Genomic DNA, 20,853 nt, shown 5'->3' on the forward strand with positions numbered 1-20,853 from the left:
GTATGTACCTCTTCTCTATAGACAGGTATGTTACCTCTTCTCTATAGACAGGTATGTAGTACAGGTATGTTACCTCTTCTCTATAGACAGGTATGTCGTACAGGTATGTTACCTCTTCTCTATAGACAGGTATGTAGTACAGGTATGTTACCTCTTCTCTATAGACAGGTATGTAGTACAGGTATGTTAACCTCTTCACTATAGACAGGTATGTAGTACAGGTATGTTACCTCTTCTCTATAGACAGGTATGTAGTACAGGTATGTTACCTCTTCTCTATAGACAGGTATGTAGTACAGGTATGTTACCTCTTCTCTATAGACAGGTATGTAGTACAGGTATGTTACCTCTTCTCTATAGACAGGTATGTAGTACAGGGGAGACGGAGGTTGTTACAGATTCTGTACAGAGTTCGGAACAGCGCGTCTGTCAGATCGTCATCGTAGCACACTGGAACAAATGAAAAATAAATACAGTTTATTACCATTAATATTCCACAGAGATCATTCAGCACCATACTATCTGTGTTCTGTACCTGTAGTCTGCTCTGAGTGCTAGTGAATTAGCAGAGATCATTAATATTCCACAGAGATCATTCAGCACCATACTATCTGTGTTCTGTACCTGTAGTCTGCTCTGAGTGCTAGTGAATTAGCAGAGATCATTAATATTCCACAGAGATCATTCAGCACCATACTATCTGTGTTCTGTACCTGTAGTCTGCTCTGAGTACTAGTGAATTAGCAGAGATCATTAATATTCCACCGGTTAACACCCGATCCCACCGGATAACACCCGATCCCACCGGATAACACCCGATCCCACCGGATAACACCCGATCCCACCAGTTAACACCCGATCCCACCGGATAACACCCGATCCCACCGGTTAACACCCGATCCCACCGGATAACACCCGATCCCACCGGTTAACACCCGATCCCACCGGATAACACCCGATCCCACCGGATAACACCCGTTCCCACCGGTTAACACCCGATAACACCTGATCCCACCGGTTAACACCCGATCCCACCGGTTAACACCCGATCCCACCGGTTAACACCTGATCCCACCGGTTAACACCTGATCCCACCGGTTAACACCTGATCCCACCGGTTAACACCTGATCCCACCGGTTAACACCTGATCCCACAGTTTAACACCTGATCCCACAGTTTAACACCTGATCCCACAGTTTAACACCTGATCCCACCGGACAACACCTGATCCCACCGGACAACACCTGATCCCACAGTTTAACACCTGATCCCACCGGACAACACCTGATCCCACAGTTTAACACCTGATCCCACAGTTTAACACCTGATCCCACCGGATAACACCTGAGCCCACAGTTTAACACCTGATCCCACAGTTTAACACCTGATCCCACCGGATAACACCTGATCCCACAGTTTAACACCTGATCCCACAGTTTAACACCTGATCCCACAGTTTAACACCTGATCCCACAGTTTAACACCTGATCCCACAGTTTAACACCTGATCCCACCGGTTAACACCTGATCCCACCGGTTAACACCTGATCCCACCGGTTAACACCTGATCCCACCGGATAACACCTGATCCCACCGGATAAACACCTGATCACAAATGTCTTACCGTCAGCCGCAATGATAATTGTTGTGTTGTCATGGAGATCTGCCACTTCATCCTCTGTCCATCCAAACTCTGCATCAGCGTCTGAGAAACAAGAGATGAATGGAGAGAAAGATGAGAGATCAGCAGAGAGACCATGGTGTAACATCATGTGTGTGTGTTTCTCTATGTGTGTGTGTGTGTATGTGTTTCTCTATGTGTGTGTGTGTGTGTGTTTATGTGTGTGTGTGTGTGTGTGTTTCTCTATGTGTGTGTGTGTGTGTGTTTCTCTATGTGTGTGTGTGTGTGTGTTTCTCTATGTGTGTGTGTGTGTGTTTCTCTATGTGTGTGTGTGTGTGCGTGTTTCTCAATGTGTGTGTGTGTGTATGTGTTCGTGTAGCCTGCCCACCTGTGCAGAGATCGTGTCTGAGCCAGTCCAGTAGACGTACTCGCACCTCCCCACCTGTTAAAGAGACAACACTATAATACTCAATACTGTCACCTCCCCACCTGTTAAAGAGACACCACTATAATACTGTCACCTCCCCACCTGTTAAAGAGACAACACTATAATACTGTCACCTCCCCACCTGTTAAAGAGACAACACTATAATACTGTCACCTCCCCACCTGTTAAAGAGACACCACTATAATACGGTCACCTCCCCACCTGTTAAAGAGACACCACTATAATACTGTCACCTCCCCACCTGTTAAAGAGACACCACTATAATACTGTCACCTCCCCACCTGTTAAAGAGACAACACTATAATACTCAATACTGTCACCTCCCCACCTGTTAAAGAGACACCACTATAATACTGTCACCTCCCCACCTGTTAAAGAGACAACACTATAATACTGTCACCTCCCCACCTGTTAAAGAGAGAACACTATAATACTGTCACCTTCCCACCTGTTAAAGAGACAACACTATAATATTCAATACTGTCACCTCCCCACCTGTTAAAGAGACAACACTATAATACTGTCACCTCCCCACCTGTTAAAGAGACACCACTATAATATTCAATACTGTCACCTCCCCACCTGTTAAAGAGACAATACTATAATACTGTCACCTCCCCACCTGTTAAAGAGACAACACTATAATACTCAATACTGTCACCTCCCCACCTGTTAAAGAGACAATACTATAATACTGTCACCTCCCCACCTGTTAAAGAGACACCACTATAATACTCAATACTGTCACCTCCCCACCTGTTAAAGAGACAACACTATAATATTCAATACTGTCACCTCCCCACCTGTTAAAGAGACAATACTATAATACTGTCACCTCCCCACCTGTTAAAGAGACAACACTATAATACTGTCACCTCCCCACCTGTTAAAGAGACAACACTATAATACTCAATACTGTCACCTCCCCACCTGTTAAAGAGACAACACTATAATATTCAATACTGTCACCTCCCCACCTGTTAAAGAGACAACACTATAATACTGTCACCTCCCCACCTGTTAAAGAGACACCACTATAATACTGTCACCTCCCCACCTGTTACAGAGACACCACTATAATACTGTCACCTCCCCACCTGTTAAAGAGACACCACTATAATACTGTCACCTCCCCACCTGTTAAAGAGACACCACTATAATACTGTCACCTCCCCACCTGTTAAAGAGACACCACTATAATACTGTCACCTCCCCACCTGTTAAAGAGACACCACTATAATATTCAATACTGTCACCCACCTGTTAAAGAGACACCACTATAATACTGTCACCTCCCCACCTGTTAAAGAGACACCACTATAATACTGTCACCTCCCCACCTGTTAAAGAGACAACACTATAATACTGTCACCTCCCCACCTGTTAAAGAGACAACACTATAATATTCAATACTGTCACCTCCCCACCTGTTAAAGAGACAACACTATAATACTGTCACCTCCCCACCTGTTAAAGAGACAACACTATAATACTCAATACTGTCACCTCCCCACCTGTTAAAGAGACAATACTATAATACTGTCACCTCCCCACCTGTTAAAGAGACACCACTATAATACTGTCACCTCCCCACCTGTTAAAGAGACACCACTATAATACTGTCACCTCCCCACCTGTTAAAGAGACACCACTATAATACTGTCACCTCCCCACCTGTTAAAGAGACACCACTATAATACTGTCACCTCCCCACCTGTTAAAGAGACAACACTATAATACTCAATACTGTCACCTCCCCACCTGTTAAAGAGACACCACTATAATACTGTCACCTCCCCACCTGTTAAAGAGACAATACTATAATACTGTCACCTCCCCACCTGTTAAAGAGACACCACTATAATACTGTCACCTCCCCACCTGTTAAAGAGACACCACTATAATACTGTCACCTCCCCACCTGTTAAAGAGACACCACTATAATACTGTCACCTCCCCACCTGTTAAAGAGACAACACTATAATACTGTCACCTCCCCACCTGTTAAAGAGACACCACTATAATACTGTCACCTCCCCACCTGTTAAAGAGACAACACTATAATACTCAATACTGTCACCTCCCCACCTGTTAAAGAGACACCACTATAATACTGTCACCTCCCCACCTGTTAAAGAGACAATACTATAATACTGTCACCTCCCCACCTGTTAAAGAGACACCACTATAATACTGTCACCTCCCCACCTGTTAAAGAGACAACACTATAATACTGTCACCTCCCCACCTGTTAAAGAGAGAACACTATAATACTGTCACCTTCCCACCTGTTAAAGAGACAACACTATAATATTCAATACTGTCACCTCCCCACCTGTTAAAGAGACAACACTATAATACTGTCACCTCCCCACCTGTTAAAGAGACACCACTATAATATTCAATACTGTCACCTCCCCACCTGTTAAAGAGACAATACTATAATACTGTCACCTCCCCACCTGTTAAAGAGACAACACTATAATACTCAATACTGTCACCTCCCCACCTGTTAAAGAGACAATACTATAATACTGTCACCTCCCCACCTGTTAAAGAGACACCACTATAATACTCAATACTGTCACCTCCCCACCTGTTAAAGAGACACCACTATAATATTCAATACTGTCACCTCCCCACCTGTTAAAGAGACAACACTATAATACTCAATACTGTCACCTCCCCACCTGTTAAAGAGACAATACTATAATACTGTCACCTCCCCACCTGTTAAAGAGACACCACTATAATATTCAATACTGTCACCTCCCCACCTGTTAAAGAGACAACACTATAATACTGTCACCTCCCCACCTGTTAAAGAGACAATACTATAATACTGTCACCTCCCCACCTGTTAAAGAGACAACACTATAATACTGTCACCTCCCCACCTGTTAAAGAGACAACACTATAATATTCAATACTGTCACCTCCCCACCTGTTAAAGAGACAACACTATAATACTGTCACCTCCCCACCTGTTAAAGAGACACCACTATAATACTGTCACCTCCCCACCTGTTAAAGAGACACCACTATAATACTGTCACCTCCCCACCTGTTAAAGAGACACCACTATAATACTGTCACCTCCCCACCTGTTAAAGAGACACCACTATAATACTGTCACCCTCCCCACCTGTTAGAGAGACAACACTATAATACTGTCACCTCCCCACCTGTTAAAGAGACACCACTATAATACTGTCACCTCCCCACTTGTTAAAGAGACACCACTATAATACTGTCACCTCCCCACCTGTTAAAGAGACACCACTATAATACTGTCACCTCCCCACTTGTTAAAGAGACACCACTATAATACTGTCACCTCCCCACCTGTTAAAGAGACACCACTATAATACTGTCACCTCCCCACTTGTTAAAGAGACACCACTATAATACTGTCACCTCCCCACCTGTTAAAGAGACAACACTATAATATTCAATACTGTCACCTCCCCACCTGTTAAAGAGACAACACTATAATACTGTCACCTCCCCACCTGTTAAAGAGAGAACACTATAATACTGTCACCTTCCCACCTGTTAAAGAGACAACACTATAATATTCAATACTGTCACCTCCCCACCTGTTAAAGAGACAACACTATAATACTGTCACCTCCCCACCTGTTAAAGAGACACCACTATAATATTCAATACTGTCACCTCCCCACCTGTTAAAGAGACAATACTATAATACTGTCACCTCCCCACCTGTTAAAGAGACAACACTATAATACTCAATACTGTCACCTCCCCACCTGTTAAAGAGACAATACTATAATACTGTCACCTCCCCACCTGTTAAAGAGACACCACTATAATACTCAATACTGTCACCTCCCCACCTGTTAAAGAGACAACACTATAATATTCAATACTGTCACCTCCCCACCTGTTAAAGAGACAATACTATAATACTGTCACCTCCCCACCTGTTAAAGAGACAACACTATAATACTGTCACCTCCCCACCTGTTAAAGAGACAACACTATAATACTCAATACTGTCACCTCCCCACCTGTTAAAGAGACAACACTATAATATTCAATACTGTCACCTCCCCACCTGTTAAAGAGACAACACTATAATACTGTCACCTCCCCACCTGTTAAAGAGACACCACTATAATACTGTCACCTCCCCACCTGTTAAAGAGACACCACTATAATACTGTCACCTCCCCACCTGTTAAAGAGACACCACTATAATACTGTCACCTCCCCACCTGTTAAAGAGACACCACTATAATACTGTCACCTCCCCACCTGTTAAAGAGACACCACTATAATATTCAATACTGTCACCCACCTGTTAAAGAGACACCACTATAATACTGTCACCTCCCCACCTGTTAAAGAGACACCACTATAATACTGTCACCTCCCCACCTGTTAAAGAGACACCACTATAATACTGTCACCTCCCCACCTGTTAAAGAGACACCACTATAATATTCAATACTGTCACCCACCTGTTAAAGAGACACCACTATAATACTGTCACCTCCCCACCTGTTAAAGAGACAACACTATAATACTGTCACCTCCCCACCTGTTAAAGAGACAACACTATAATATTCAATACTGTCACCTCCCCACCTGTTAAAGAGACAACACTATAATACTGTCACCTCCCCACCTGTTAAAGAGACAACACTATAATACTGTCACCTCCCCACCTGTTAAAGAGACAACACTATAATACTCAATACTGTCACCTCCCCACCTGTTAAAGAGACAATACTATAATACTGTCACCTCCCCACCTGTTAAAGAGACACCACTATAATACTGTCACCTCCCCACCTGTTAAAGAGACACCACTATAATACTGTCACCTCCCCACCTGTTAAAGAGACACCACTATAATACTGTCACCTCCCCACCTGTTAAAGAGACACCACTATAATACTGTCACCTCCCCACCTGTTAAAGAGACAACACTATAATACTCAATACTGTCACCTCCCCACCTGTTAAAGAGACACCACTATAATACTGTCACCTCCCCACCTGTTAAAGAGACAATACTATAATACTGTCACCTCCCCACCTGTTAAAGAGACACCACTATAATACTGTCACCTCCCCACCTGTTAAAGAGACAACACTATAATACTGTCACCTCCCCACCTGTTAAAGAGACACCACTATAATACTGTCACCTCCCCACCTGTTAAAGAGACAACACTATAATACTGTCACCTCCCCACCTGTTAAAGAGACACCACTATAATACTGTCACCTCCCCACCTGTTAAAGAGACAACACTATAATACTCAATACTGTCACCTCCCCACCTGTTAAAGAGACACCACTATAATACTGTCACCTCCCCACCTGTTAAAGAGACAACACTATAATACTGTCACCTCCCCACCTGTTAAAGAGAGAACACTATAATACTGTCACCTTCCCACCTGTTAAAGAGACAACACTATAATATTCAATACTGTCACCTCCCCACCTGTTAAAGAGACAACACTATAATACTGTCACCTCCCCACCTGTTAAAGAGACACCACTATAATATTCAATACTGTCACCTCCCCACCTGTTAAAGAGACAATACTATAATACTGTCACCTCCCCACCTGTTAAAGAGACAACACTATAATACTCAATACTGTCACCTCCCCACCTGTTAAAGAGACAATACTATAATACTGTCACCTCCCCACCTGTTAAAGAGACACCACTATAATACTCAATACTGTCACCTCCCCACCTGTTAAAGAGACACCACTATAATATTCAATACTGTCACCTCCCCACCTGTTAAAGAGACAACACTATAATACTCAATACTGTCACCTCCCCACCTGTTAAAGAGACAATACTATAATACTGTCACCTCCCCACCTGTTAAAGAGACACCACTATAATATTCAATACTGTCACCTCCCCACCTGTTAAAGAGACAACACTATAATACTGTCACCTCCCCACCTGTTAAAGAGACAATACTATAATACTGTCACCTCCCCACCTGTTAAAGAGACAACACTATAATACTGTCACCTCCCCACCTGTTAAAGAGACAACACTATAATATTCAATACTGTCACCTCCCCACCTGTTAAAGAGACAACACTATAATACTGTCACCTCCCCACCTGTTAAAGAGACACCACTATAATACTGTCACCTCCCCACCTGTTAAAGAGACACCACTATAATACTGTCACCTCCCCACCTGTTAAAGAGACACCACTATAATACTGTCACCTCCCCACCTGTTAAAGAGACAACACTATAACACTCAATACTGTCACCTCCCCACCTGTTAAAGAGACAACACTATAATACTGTCACCTCCCCACCTGTTAGAGAGACACCACTATAATACTGTCACCTCCCCACCTGTTAAAGAGACACCACTATAATACTGTCACCTCCCCACTTGTTAAAGAGACACCACTATAATACTGTCACCTCCCCACCTGTTAAAGAGACACCACTATAATACTGTCACCTCCCCACCTGTTAAAGAGACAACACTATAACACTCAATACTGTCACCTCCCCACCTGTTAAAGAGACAACACTATAATACTGTCACCTCCCCACCTGTTAGAGAGACACCACTATAATACTGTCACCTCCCCACCTGTTAAAGAGACACCACTATAATACTGTCACCTCCCCACTTGTTAAAGAGACACCACTATAATACTGTCACCTCCCCACCTGTTAAAGAGACACCACTATAATACTGTCACCTCCCCACCTGTTAAAGAGACACCACTATAATACTGTCACCTCCCCACCTGTTAAAGAGACACCACTATAATACTGTCACCTCCCCACTTGTTAAAGAGACACCACTATAATACTGTCACCTCCCCACCTGTTAAAGAGACAACACTATAATATTCAATACTGTCACCTCCCCACCTGTTAAAGAGACAACACTATAATACTGTCACCTCCCCACCTGTTAAAGAGACAACACTATAATACTCAATACTGTCACCTCCCCACCTGTTAAAGAGACAACACTATAATATTCAATACTGTCACCTCCCCACCTGTTAAAGAGACAACACTATAATACTGTCACCTCCCCACCTGTTAAAGAGACACCACTATAATACTGTCACCTCCCCACCTGTTAAAGAGACACCACTATAATACTGTCACCTCCCCACCTGTTAAAGAGACACCACTATAATACTGTCACCTCCCCACCTGTTAAAGAGACACCACTATAATATTCAATACTGTCACCCACCTGTTAAAGAGACACCACTATAATACTGTCACCTCCCCACCTGTTAAAGAGACAACACTATAATACTGTCACCTCCCCACCTGTTAAAGAGACAACACTATAATATTCAATACTGTCACCTCCCCACCTGTTAAAGAGACAACACTATAATACTGTCACCTCCCCACCTGTTAAAGAGACAACACTATAATACTCAATACTGTCACCTCCCCACCTGTTAAAGAGACAATACTATAATACTGTCACCTCCCCACCTGTTAAAGAGACACCACTATAATACTGTCACCTCCCCACCTGTTAAAGAGACAACACTATAATACTCAATACTGTCACCTCCCCACCTGTTAAAGAGACACCACTATAATACTGTCACCTCCCCACCTGTTAAAGAGACAATACTATAATACTGTCACCTCCCCACCTGTTAAAGAGACACCACTATAATACTGTCACCTCCCCACCTGTTAAAGAGACACCACTATAATATTCAATACTGTCACCTCCCCACCTGTTAAAGAGACACCACTATAATACTGTCACCTCCCCACCTGTTAAAGAGACACCACTATAATACTGTCACCTCCCCACCTGTTAAAGAGACAACACTATAATACTGTCACCTCCCCACCTGTTAAAGAGACAACACTATAATACTCAATACTGTCACCTCCCCACCTGTTAAAGAGACACCACTATAATACTGTCACCTCCCCACCTGTTAGAGAGACAACACTATAATACTGTCACCTCCCCTCCTGTTAAAGAGACAACACTATAATACTGTCACCTCCCCACCTGTTAAAGAGACAACACTATAATACTGTCACCTCCCCACCTGTTAAAGAGACACCACTATAATACTGTCACCTCCCCACCTGTTAAAGAGACACCACTATAATACTGTCACCTCCCCACCTGTTAAAGAGACACCACTATAATACTCAATACTGTCACCTCCCCACCTGTTAAAGAGACAACACTATAATACTCAATACTGTCACCTCCCCACCTGTTAAAGAGACAACACTATAATACTGTCACCTCCCCACCTGTTAAAGAGACACCACTATAATACTGTCACCTCCCCACCTGTTAAAGAGACACCACTATAATACTGTCACCTCCCCACCTGTTAAAGAGACACCACTATAATACTGTCATCTCCCCACCTGTTAGAGAGACAACACTATAATACTGTCACCTCCCCACCTGTTAAAGAGACACCACTATAATACTGTCACCTCCCCACCTGTTAAAGAGACACCACTATAATACTCAATACTGTCACCTCCCCACCTGTTAAAGAGACACCACTATAATATTCAATACTGTCACCTCCCCACCTGTTAAAGAGACACCACTATAATACTCAATACTGTCACCTCCCCACCTGTTAAAGAGACAACACTATAATACTGTCACCTCCCCACCTGTTAAAGAGACACCACTATAATACTCAATACTGTCACCTCCCCACCTGTTAAAGAGACAACACTATAATACTGTCACCTCCCCACCTGTTAAAGAGACACCACTATAATACTGTCACCTCCACACCTGTTAAAGAGACAACACTATAATACTGTCACCTCCCCACCTGTTAAAGAGACACCACTATAATACTGTCACCTCCCCACCTGTTAAAGAGACACCACTATAATATTCAATACTGTCACCTCCCCACCTGTTAAAGAGACACCACTATAATACTGTCATCTCCCCACCTGTTAGAGACACCACTATAATACTGTCATCTCCCCACCTGTTAAAGAGACACCACTATAATACTGTCACCTCCCCACCTGTTAAAGAGACACCACTATAATACTGTCACCTCCCCACCTGTTAAAGAGACACCACTATAATACTGTCACCTCCCCACCTGTTAAAGAGACACCACTATAATACTGTCACCTCCCCACCTGTTAGAGAGACACCACTATAATACTGTCATCTCCCCACCTGTTAAAGAGACACCACTATAATACTGTCACCTCCCCACCTGTTAAAGAGACAACACTATAATACTGTCACCTCCCCACCTGTTAAAGAGACAACACTATAATACTCAATACTGTCACCTCCCCACCTGTTAAAGAGACACCACTATAATACTGTCATCTCCCCACCTGTTAGAGAGACAACACTATAATACTGTCACCTCCCCACCTGTTAAAGAGACACCACTATAATACTGTCATCTCCCCACCTGTTAGAGACAACACTATAATACTGTCACCTCCCCACCTGTTAAAGAGACACCACTATAATACTGTCACCTCCCCACCTGTTAAAGATACAACACTATAATACTGTCACCTCCCCACCTGTTAAAGAGACAACACTATAATACTGTCACCTCCCCACCTGTTAAAGAGACACCACTATAATACTGTCACCTCCCCACCTGTTAAAGAGACAACACTATAATATTCAATACTGTCACCTCCCCACCTGTTAAAGAGACAACACTATAATACTGTCACCTCCCCACCTGTTAGAGACAACACTATAATACTGTCACCTCCCCACCTGTTAAAGAGACACCACTATAATACTCAATACTGTCACCTCCCCACCTGTTAAAGAGACACCACTATAATACTGTCACCTCCCCACCTGTTAAAGAGACACCACTATAATACTGTCACCTCCCCACCTGTTAAAGAGACAACACTATAATATTCAATACTGTCACCTCCCCACCTGTTAAAGAGACACCACTATAATATTCAATACTGTCACCTCCCCACCTGTTAAAGAGACAACACTATAATACTGTCACCTCCCCACCTGTTAAAGAGACACCACTATAATACTCAATACTGTCACCTCCCCACCTGTTAAAGAGACAACACTATAATACTGTCACCTCCCCACCTGTTAAAGAGACACCACTATAATACTCAATACTGTCACCTCCCCACCTGTTAAAGAGACACCACTATAATACTGTCACCTCCCCTCCTGTTAAAGAGACACCACTATAATACTGTCACCTCCCCACCTGTTAAAGAGACACCACTATAATACTGTCACCTCCCCACCTGTTAAAGAGACACCACTATAATACTGTCACCTCCCCTCCTGTTAAAGAGACAACACTATAATACTGTCACCTCCCCACCTGTTAAAGAGACAACACTATAATACTGTCACCTCCCCACCTGTTAAAGAGACACCACTATAATACTCAATACTGTCAGGGAGAGAGAGAGCTAGCCTGGTACAACGTATTGTAATGAAACAGCAGCACTCCCACACGCCCGGCAGCACTCCCACGCGCCCGGCAGCACTCCCACGCGCCCGGCAGCACTCCCACGCGCCCGGCAGCACTCCCACGCGCCCGGCAGCACTCCCACGCGCCCGGCAGCACTCCCACGCGCCCGCAGCACTCCCCAGTTGACAAATCATGAGGCAAATCAGTAAAAAAAAACATTACTTTGTACTTCATCTTAACGCTTTGCATAAATATTTTTAATTAAACTAAATCAAAAGTGCTGAGGCGCTGCCCGACCTGATTGAAAATGCCAGCTGGTCACACGTTTGCCGGCAGGCCTGGGCTAAACGTTGTTTAAGTAACGTTCTCTAACTAAATGTTCTCTAACTACACATTGTCTAACTGTTGAATGTTGGCTCACCTGCAGGTTCCATCAGGTGTCTGTTTAACGTCACGTTCTTCTGGCACATGCTCAGTAGATCCTCCCCAACGTCTGCAACACAACGTTACACAGATATTGGGATTTGACACAGCATTTATGTAACTTTAAAAACTTAGAAACATTACAGAGACATTGGGCGTCCTACATTCTTAAACACAACATTGGAAATAGAACAAAACATAACAAATAAGATACATTCATTTAAGAACAGCTTGCTACCAGCTCATCAATTCTTAAAACGATTCTGAGCTTGGTTCAGTGAAGCATGGTGACTACCATGTAGAATGGTGTCTGTATCAGAGATGACTGAGCTTGGTTCAGTGAAGCATGGTGACTACCATGTAGAATGGTGTCTGTATCAGAGATGACTGAGCTTGGTTCAGTGAAGCATGGTGACTACCATGTAGAATGGTGTCTGTATCAGAGATGATTGGCAGTAGTACTATTACTCACCCTGACTTTAGAAGTAATGGAATTTTCATTCCCTGAATAGATTCAGAAGAACAGTCTATTTAATATGATGCTTCCTGGTCTACGCAGACAGGCAGACAGGCAGGCAGGCAGACAGACAGGCAGGCAGGCAGACAGACAGGCAGAGAGACAGGCAGAGAGACAGGCAGACAGAAACAGGCAGGCAGGCAGACAGACAAACAGGCAGGCAGGCAGGCAAACAGGCAGGCAGGCAGACAAACAGGCAGGCAGACAGACAGGCAGACAGGCAGACAGAAAGACAGGCAGACAGACAGGCAGACAGAAAGACAGGCAGACAGAAAGACAGGCAGAGTAACTTGGAATTATCTTGCCCTTTGAAATGTTCTTTCCCTCTCCAGAAGAGCACTTTAATACAAGTGCAACAATTATCACTTTAAAGGTCAAATGCAGCCATTTTTATCTCAATATCAAATCATTTCTGGGTAACATTTAAGTACCTTACTGTGATTGGTTTCAATGATAAAGTTTTTTTGTTTAATGAGACAAATTGCTTCTTAGAAAACTGCAATTTCTCAAGCAATAATTTAGATAGGACTGTCTGGGTGGTCTGAGTTGGGAGGGGAAAACTAGCTGTTAAAGGGAGAGAGGTGTGGAACACTAGGACTGTCTGGGTGGTCTGAGTTGGGAGGGGAAAACTAGGACTGTCTGGGTGGTCTGAGTTGGGAGGGGAACACTAGGACTGTCTGGGTGGTCTGAGTTGGGAGGGGAAAACTAGGACTGTCTGGGTGGTCTGAGTTGGGAGGGGAACACTAGGACTGTCTGGGTGGTCTGAGTTGGGAGGGGAAAACTAGGACTGTCTGGGTGGTCTGAGTTGGGAGGGGAACACTAGGACTGTCTGGGTGGTCTGAGTTGGGAGGGGAACACTAGGACTGTGTGGGTGGTCTGAGTTGGGAGGGGAACACTAGGACTGTGTGGGTGGTCTGAGTTGGGAGGGGAACACTAGGACTGTGTGGGTGGTCTGAGTTGGGAGGGGAACACTAGGACTGTGTGGGTGGTCTGAGTTGGGAGGGGAACACTAGGACTGTGTGGGTGGTCTGAGTTGGGAGGGGAACACTAGGACTGGCTGGGTGGTCTGAGTTGGGAGGGGAACACTAGGACTGGCTGGGTGGTCTGAGTTGGGAGGGGAACACTAGGACTGTCTGGGTGGTCTGAGTTGGGAGGGGAACACTAGGACTGTCTGGGTGGTCTGAGTTGGGAGGGGAACACTAGGACTGTCTGGGTGGTCTGAGTTGGGAGGGGAACACTAGGACTGTCTGGGTGGTCTGAGTTGGGAGGGGAACACTAGCTGTTAAAGGGAGAGAGGTATGGAACACTAGGACTGTCTGGGTGGTCTGAGTTGGGAGGGGAAAACTAGCTGTTAAAGGGAGAGAGGTATGGAACACTAGGACTGTCTGGGTGGTCTGAGTTGGGAGGGGAACACTAGCTGTTAAAGGGAGAGAGGTATGGAACACTAGGACTGTCTGGGTGGTCTGAGTTGGGAGGGGAACACTAGCTGTTAAAGGGAGAGAGGTATGGAACACTAGGACTGTCTGGGTGGTCTGAGTTGGGAGGGGAACACTAGCTGTTAAAGGGAGAGAGGTATGGAACACTAGGACTGTCTGGGTGGTCTGAGTTGGGAGGGGAACACTAGCTGTTAAAGGGAGAGAGGTATGGAACACTAGGACTGTCTGGGTGGTCTGAGTTGGGAGGGGAACACTAGCTGTTAAAGGGAGAGAGGTATGGAACACTAGGACTGTCTGGGTGGTCTGAGTTGGGAGGGGAAAACTAGCTGTTAAAGGGAGAGAGGTTTGGAACACTTTTTCTTATTGGTCTAGTAACTAATAGGACCTTTAACGCTGCAGAAATGTTTTGGTAGCCTTCCCCGGATCTGTGCCTCGACACAATCCTGTCTTGGAGGTCCGCCGACAATTCCTTCAACCTCATGGCTTGGTTTATGCTCTGACATGTACTGTCAACTGTGGGACCTTATATAGACAGGTGTGTGTCTTTCCAAATTATGTCCAATCAACTGAATGTACCACAGGTGGACTCCAATCAAGTTGTAGAAATATCTCAAGGATGATCAACGAAAACAGGATGCACCTGAACTCAATTTCGAGTCTCATAGCAAAGGGTCTGAAAACTTATGTAAATAACGTATTTCTGTTTATTTATTTTTTACAAATGTGCAAACATTTCTAAAAACCTGTTTTCGCATTGTCATCAGGAGGTATTGTATGTAGATTGCTGAGGATTTTTATTTATTTAATCCATTTTAGAAAAAGGCTGTAACGTAACAAAATGTGTAAAAAGTCGATGGGGTCTGAGTACTTTCCAAAGGCACTGTGTATAAGACCCAGGAAAACCACAAAGTGGGCTGCACTGGGCCTTTACAGAAGAAACACCGACCTGCACTCAGTTCATTAAGCTGAAAGAACTGACGTGATACTGGCAAGAGCAGTATGCTTTTTCCCTTTCAACACATTACTCCCACACACCTGCAACAAGCCCGAATCCGATGGGGCTTTTCCTCACGTTGAATGTCTTGATTGCACTATACAATAGTAAGAGGTAGAATAGAGGGGTTTGAAATTGCCAAGGGGCTGGAGACCGGTTCTGTCTGTGGCGCCTCCTCTCAACACAGTTGTAACTGTGAAATCTGTGTAGTGAAGCGATAGTTGATTAAACACTCCTATGTGTGTGTTTTAATGGTCTCTGGTGGTCTTTATAAAACTATACTATAGTGTAACATGTTGGTTTTTATAAAATCATACAGCGTTGACCGATAGAAACACACAGCACCATTCCAGTCAGATCATTATCCTGGTCACCATTATCTACAGATGTGTGTTTAGAGGCATGTTAAATCACTATCCTGGTCACCATTATCTACAGATGTGGGTTTAGAGGCATGTTAAATCACCATTATCTACAGATGTGGGTTTAGAGGCATGTTAAATCACCATTATCTACAGATGTGGGTTTAGAGGCATGTTAAAACACCATCATCTACAGATGTGGGTTTAGAGGCATGTTAAAACACCATAATCCACTGAACCATCCTTTTAAGAGCTTTGAATGAATCTTTTCTGAATGTGATTGCTGCTAGTCACTACATTTAATCCATCTGTTCCTTTCATTGTCGGAGCTATACATTTAAACATAATGTGTGATATTACCTGGATAAGATTAATGTGACTGTATATTCTGAGCCAGTTTGTTGGTAGGGTCAGGGCTCCTGTAACTAGGAGTGTGAACACTTAAACCTTAAAACGTTTAAAAGAAAAAAATCCCTAACAGAAAAACGATGTTTAAAAATCTAAATTAAATGTGCACAGTGCACCCGTCACAAAACTACCACTAACAGGTTCAGATCATCATGACGGGAAACAATCTAATTAAACAAATACCTAACAACGCTGTCACGTTAGTAGGGGAAATTATTTAGCACAGATATAAAGCGCTCCGCACGTCATCGTCGTTAAGTTGGAGAAATGGCAGAGAAAGGCAAGCGACAGCAGCGAACAGCCTGCTCTGCCTCAAGTCAGAACATTAACTAGTCTGCTGCTGCGCTTTTACCTGACCCAACGTTACAACGTAGTGATTGGTGCTTTGGAAACAGGCTGAAGTACGGACTGACTGCTGGGAACATGTCTACAAATTCATCAGCAAGCTGTCACACTATCCTACATAAGTGACGAGCTACATGCTGTTTATCAGTGCAGAGCCCAACATCCTTAGCTAGCTAACATTACATCTCTGTGTTTATCAGAGCCCAACATCCTTAGCTAGCTAACATTACATCTCTGTTTATCAGAGCCCAACATCCTTAGCTAGCTAACATTACATCTCTGTTTATCAGAGCCCAACATCCTTAGCTAGCTAACATTACATCTCTGTTTATCAGTGCCCAACATCCTTAGTTAGCTAACATTACATCTCTGTGTTTATCAGAGCCCAACATCCTTAGCTAGCTAACATTACATCTCTGTGTTTATCAGAGCCCAACATCCTTAGCTAGCTAGCTAACATTACATCTCTGTGTTTATCAGAGCCCAACATCCTTAGCCAGCTAACATTACATCTCTGTGTTTATCAGAGCCCAACATCCTTAGCTAGCTAACATTACATCTCTGTGTTTATCAGAGCCCAACATCCTTAGCTAGCTAACATTACATCTCTGTGTTTATCAGAGCCCAACATCCTTAGCTAGCCAGCTAACATTACATCTCTGTGTTTATCAGAGCCCAACATCCTTAGCTAGTTAGCTAACATTACATCTCTGTGTTTATCAGAGCCCAACATCCTTAGTTAGCTAGCTAACATTACATCTCTGTGTTTATCAGAGCCCAACATCCCTAACTAGCTAACATTACATCTCTGTGTTTATCAGAGCCCAACATCCCTAACTAGCTAACATTACATCTCTGTGTTTATCAGAGCCCAACATCCTTAGCTAGCTAACATTACATCTCTGTGTTTATCAGAGCCCAACATCCTTAGCTAGCTAGCTAACATTACATCTCTGTGTTTATCAGAGCCCAACATCCTTAGCTAGCTAGCTAACATTACATCTCTGTGTTTATCAGAGCCCAACATCCTTAGCTAGCTAACATTACATATCTGTGTTTATCAGAGCCCAACATCCTTAGCTAGCTAGCTAACATTACATCTCTGTGTTTATCAGAGCCCAACATCCTTAGCTAGCCAGCTAACATTACATCTCTGTGTTTATCAGAGCCCAACATCCTTAGCTAGTTAGCTAACATTACATCTCTGTGTTTATCAGAGCCCAACATCCTTAGTTAGCTAACATTACATCTCTGTGTTTATCAGAGCCCAACATCCTTAGCTAGCTAGCTAACATTACATCTCTGTGTTTATCAGAGCCCAACATCCTTAGTTAGCTAGCTAACATTACATCTCTGTGTTTATCAGAGCCCAACATCCTTAGCTAGCTAACATTACATCTCTGTGTTTATCAGAGCCCAACATCCTTAGCTAGCTAACATTACATCTCTGTGTTTATCAGAGCCCAACATCCTTAGCTAGCTAGCTAACATTACATCTCTGTGTTTATCAGAGCCCAACATCCTTAGCTAGCTAACATTACATCTCTGTGTTTATCAGAGCCCAACATCCTTAGCTAGTTAGCTAACATTACATCTCTGTGTTTATCAGAGCCCAACATCCTTAGCTAGCTAACATTACATCTCTGTGTTTATCAGAGCCCAACATCCTTAGTTAGCTAGCTAACATTACATCTCTGTGTTTATCAGAGCCCAACATCCTTAGTTAGCTAGCTAACATTACATCTCTATGTTTATCAGAGCCCAACATCCTTAGCTAGCTAACATTACATCTCTGTGTTTATCAGAGCACAACATCCTTAGCTAGCTAACATTACATCTCTGTGTTTATCAGAGCCCAACATCCTTAGCTAGCTAACATTACATCTCTGTGTTTATCAGAGCCCAACATCCTTAGCTAGCTAACATTACATCTCTGTGTTTATCAGAGCCCAACATCCTTAGCTAGTTAGCTAACATTACATCTCTGTGTTTATCAGAGCCCAACATCCTTAGCTAGCTAACATTACATCTCTGTTTATCAGAGCCCAACATCCTTAGCTAGCTAGCTAACATTACATCTCTGTGTTTATCAGAGCCCAACATCCTTAGCTAGCTAACATTACATCTCTGTGTTTATCAGAGCCCAACATCCTTAGCTAGCTAACATTACATCTCTGTGTTTATCAGAGCCCAACATCCTTAGTTAGCTAACATTACATCTCTGTGTTTATCAGAGCCCAACATCCTTAGCTAGCTAACATTACATCTCTGTGTTTATCAGAGCCCAACATCCTTAGCTAGCTAACATTACATCTCTGTTTATCAGAGCCCAACATCCTTAGCTAGCTAACATTACATCTCTCTGTTTATCAGAGCCCAACATCCTTAGCTAGCTAGCTAACATTACATCTCTGTGTTTATCAGAGCCCAACATCCTTAGCTAGCTAACATTACATCTGTGTGTTTATCAGAGCCCAACATCCTTAGTTAGCTAACATTACATCTCTGTGTTTATCAGAGCCCAACATCCTTAGCTAGCTAGCTAACATTACATCTGTGTTTATCAGAGCCCAACATCCTTAGCTAGCTAGCTAACATTACATCTCTGTGTTTATCAGAGCCCAACATCCTTAGCTAGCTAACATTACATCTCTGTGTTTATCAGAGCCCAACATCCTTAGCTAGCTAACATTACATCTCTGTGTTTATCAGAGCCCAACATCCTTAGCTAGCTAACATTACATCTCTGTTTATCAGAGCCCAACATCCTTAGCTAGCTAACATTACATCTCTGTGTTTATCAGAGCCCAACATCCTTAGCTAGCTAACATTACATCTCTGTGTTTATCAGAGCCCAACATCCTTAGCTAGCTAACATTACATCTCTGTTTATCAGAGCCCAACATCCTTAGCTAGCTAACCTATGAGTGAGTGAGTACGTGTGTGCCATTACTATGATTGAGAGGAATCCCAGCAGCTTTATTATGAGAAGGTGAAATTAGCCTGTTATGAGAAGGTGTAATGGGCCTGCAACAGCAGCCATGCAAACAATTGCTAAATTGAGAAATACGGTACAATTATTTCAGAAGGTAAAACTTCTTATCACATCATGCCAAGGGATTATTCAAAAGTGCGATTTTCTGCCTAGGATAGTACTCTTCAGACGGGGCCAGAATATCTGGACAAGGAGAGCTACGAGGTGAGCAACAAGATGCTCTCAATTCAAGTTACATTGCTGTCTGTTGAATTGGACCAGCGGCCTCATTTATAAACAGCGCAGGGCTGGAACAGAAGCCTGCAACCCCCGTAGCTCTACAGGACCATACATTGGGGACATGATGACTACGTGGGGGACATGATGAATAAGTGTGGGACATGATGACTACGTGGGGGACGTGATGAATACGTGGGGGACGTGATGAATACGTGGGGGGACATGATGACTACGTGGGGGGACATGATGACTACGTGGGGGGACATGATGAATACGTGGGGGGACATGATGACTACGTGGGGGGACATGATGACTACGTGGGGGGACATGATGACTACGTGGGGGGACATGATGAATACGTGGGGGACCTGATGAATAAGTGGGAGACATGATGAATACGTGGGGGGACATGATGACTACGTGGGGGGACGTGATGAATACGTGGGGGACATGATGACTACGTGGGGGGACGTGATGAATACGTGGGGGGACGTGATGAATACGTGGGGGGACGTGATGAATACGTGGGGGGACGTGATGAATACGTGGGGGGACGTGATGAATACGTGGGGGACGTGATGAATACGTGGGGGACCTGATGAATACGTGGGAGAC

General features: G+C 43.7%; 1 protein-coding gene across 10 annotated transcripts in view; it reads right to left on the reverse strand.

Moving 5' to 3' along the window:
* The window catches only part of mettl22 (methyltransferase like 22), a 45,722-nt gene that overhangs the window by 4,986 nt on the left and 19,883 nt on the right, over window positions 1-20,853 (reverse strand). For 7 of the 10 annotated variants that reach the window (XM_038986868.1, XM_038986877.1, XM_038986885.1 and 4 more), the window contains exons 7-10: window positions 12,961-13,032; window positions 2,011-2,064; window positions 1,626-1,706; window positions 348-450 (exon numbers count right to left, since the gene is read on the reverse strand). In XM_038986868.1, coding sequence (XP_038842796.1) covers window positions 348-450; window positions 1,626-1,706; window positions 2,011-2,064; window positions 12,961-13,032 — 310 coding nt within the window. Of the gene's footprint in view, window positions 1-34; window positions 451-1,625; window positions 1,707-2,010; window positions 2,065-12,960; window positions 13,033-20,853 lie in introns of all 10 variants that reach the window. The other 3 variants (XR_005475999.1, XR_005476000.1, XR_005476001.1) reach the window with 2 other exon arrangements.

Source organism: Salvelinus namaycush, chromosome 3 (assembly GCF_016432855.1).
Source record: "Salvelinus namaycush isolate Seneca chromosome 3, SaNama_1.0, whole genome shotgun sequence".
Classification (NCBI taxonomy): Eukaryota; Metazoa; Chordata; class Actinopteri; order Salmoniformes; family Salmonidae; genus Salvelinus; species Salvelinus namaycush.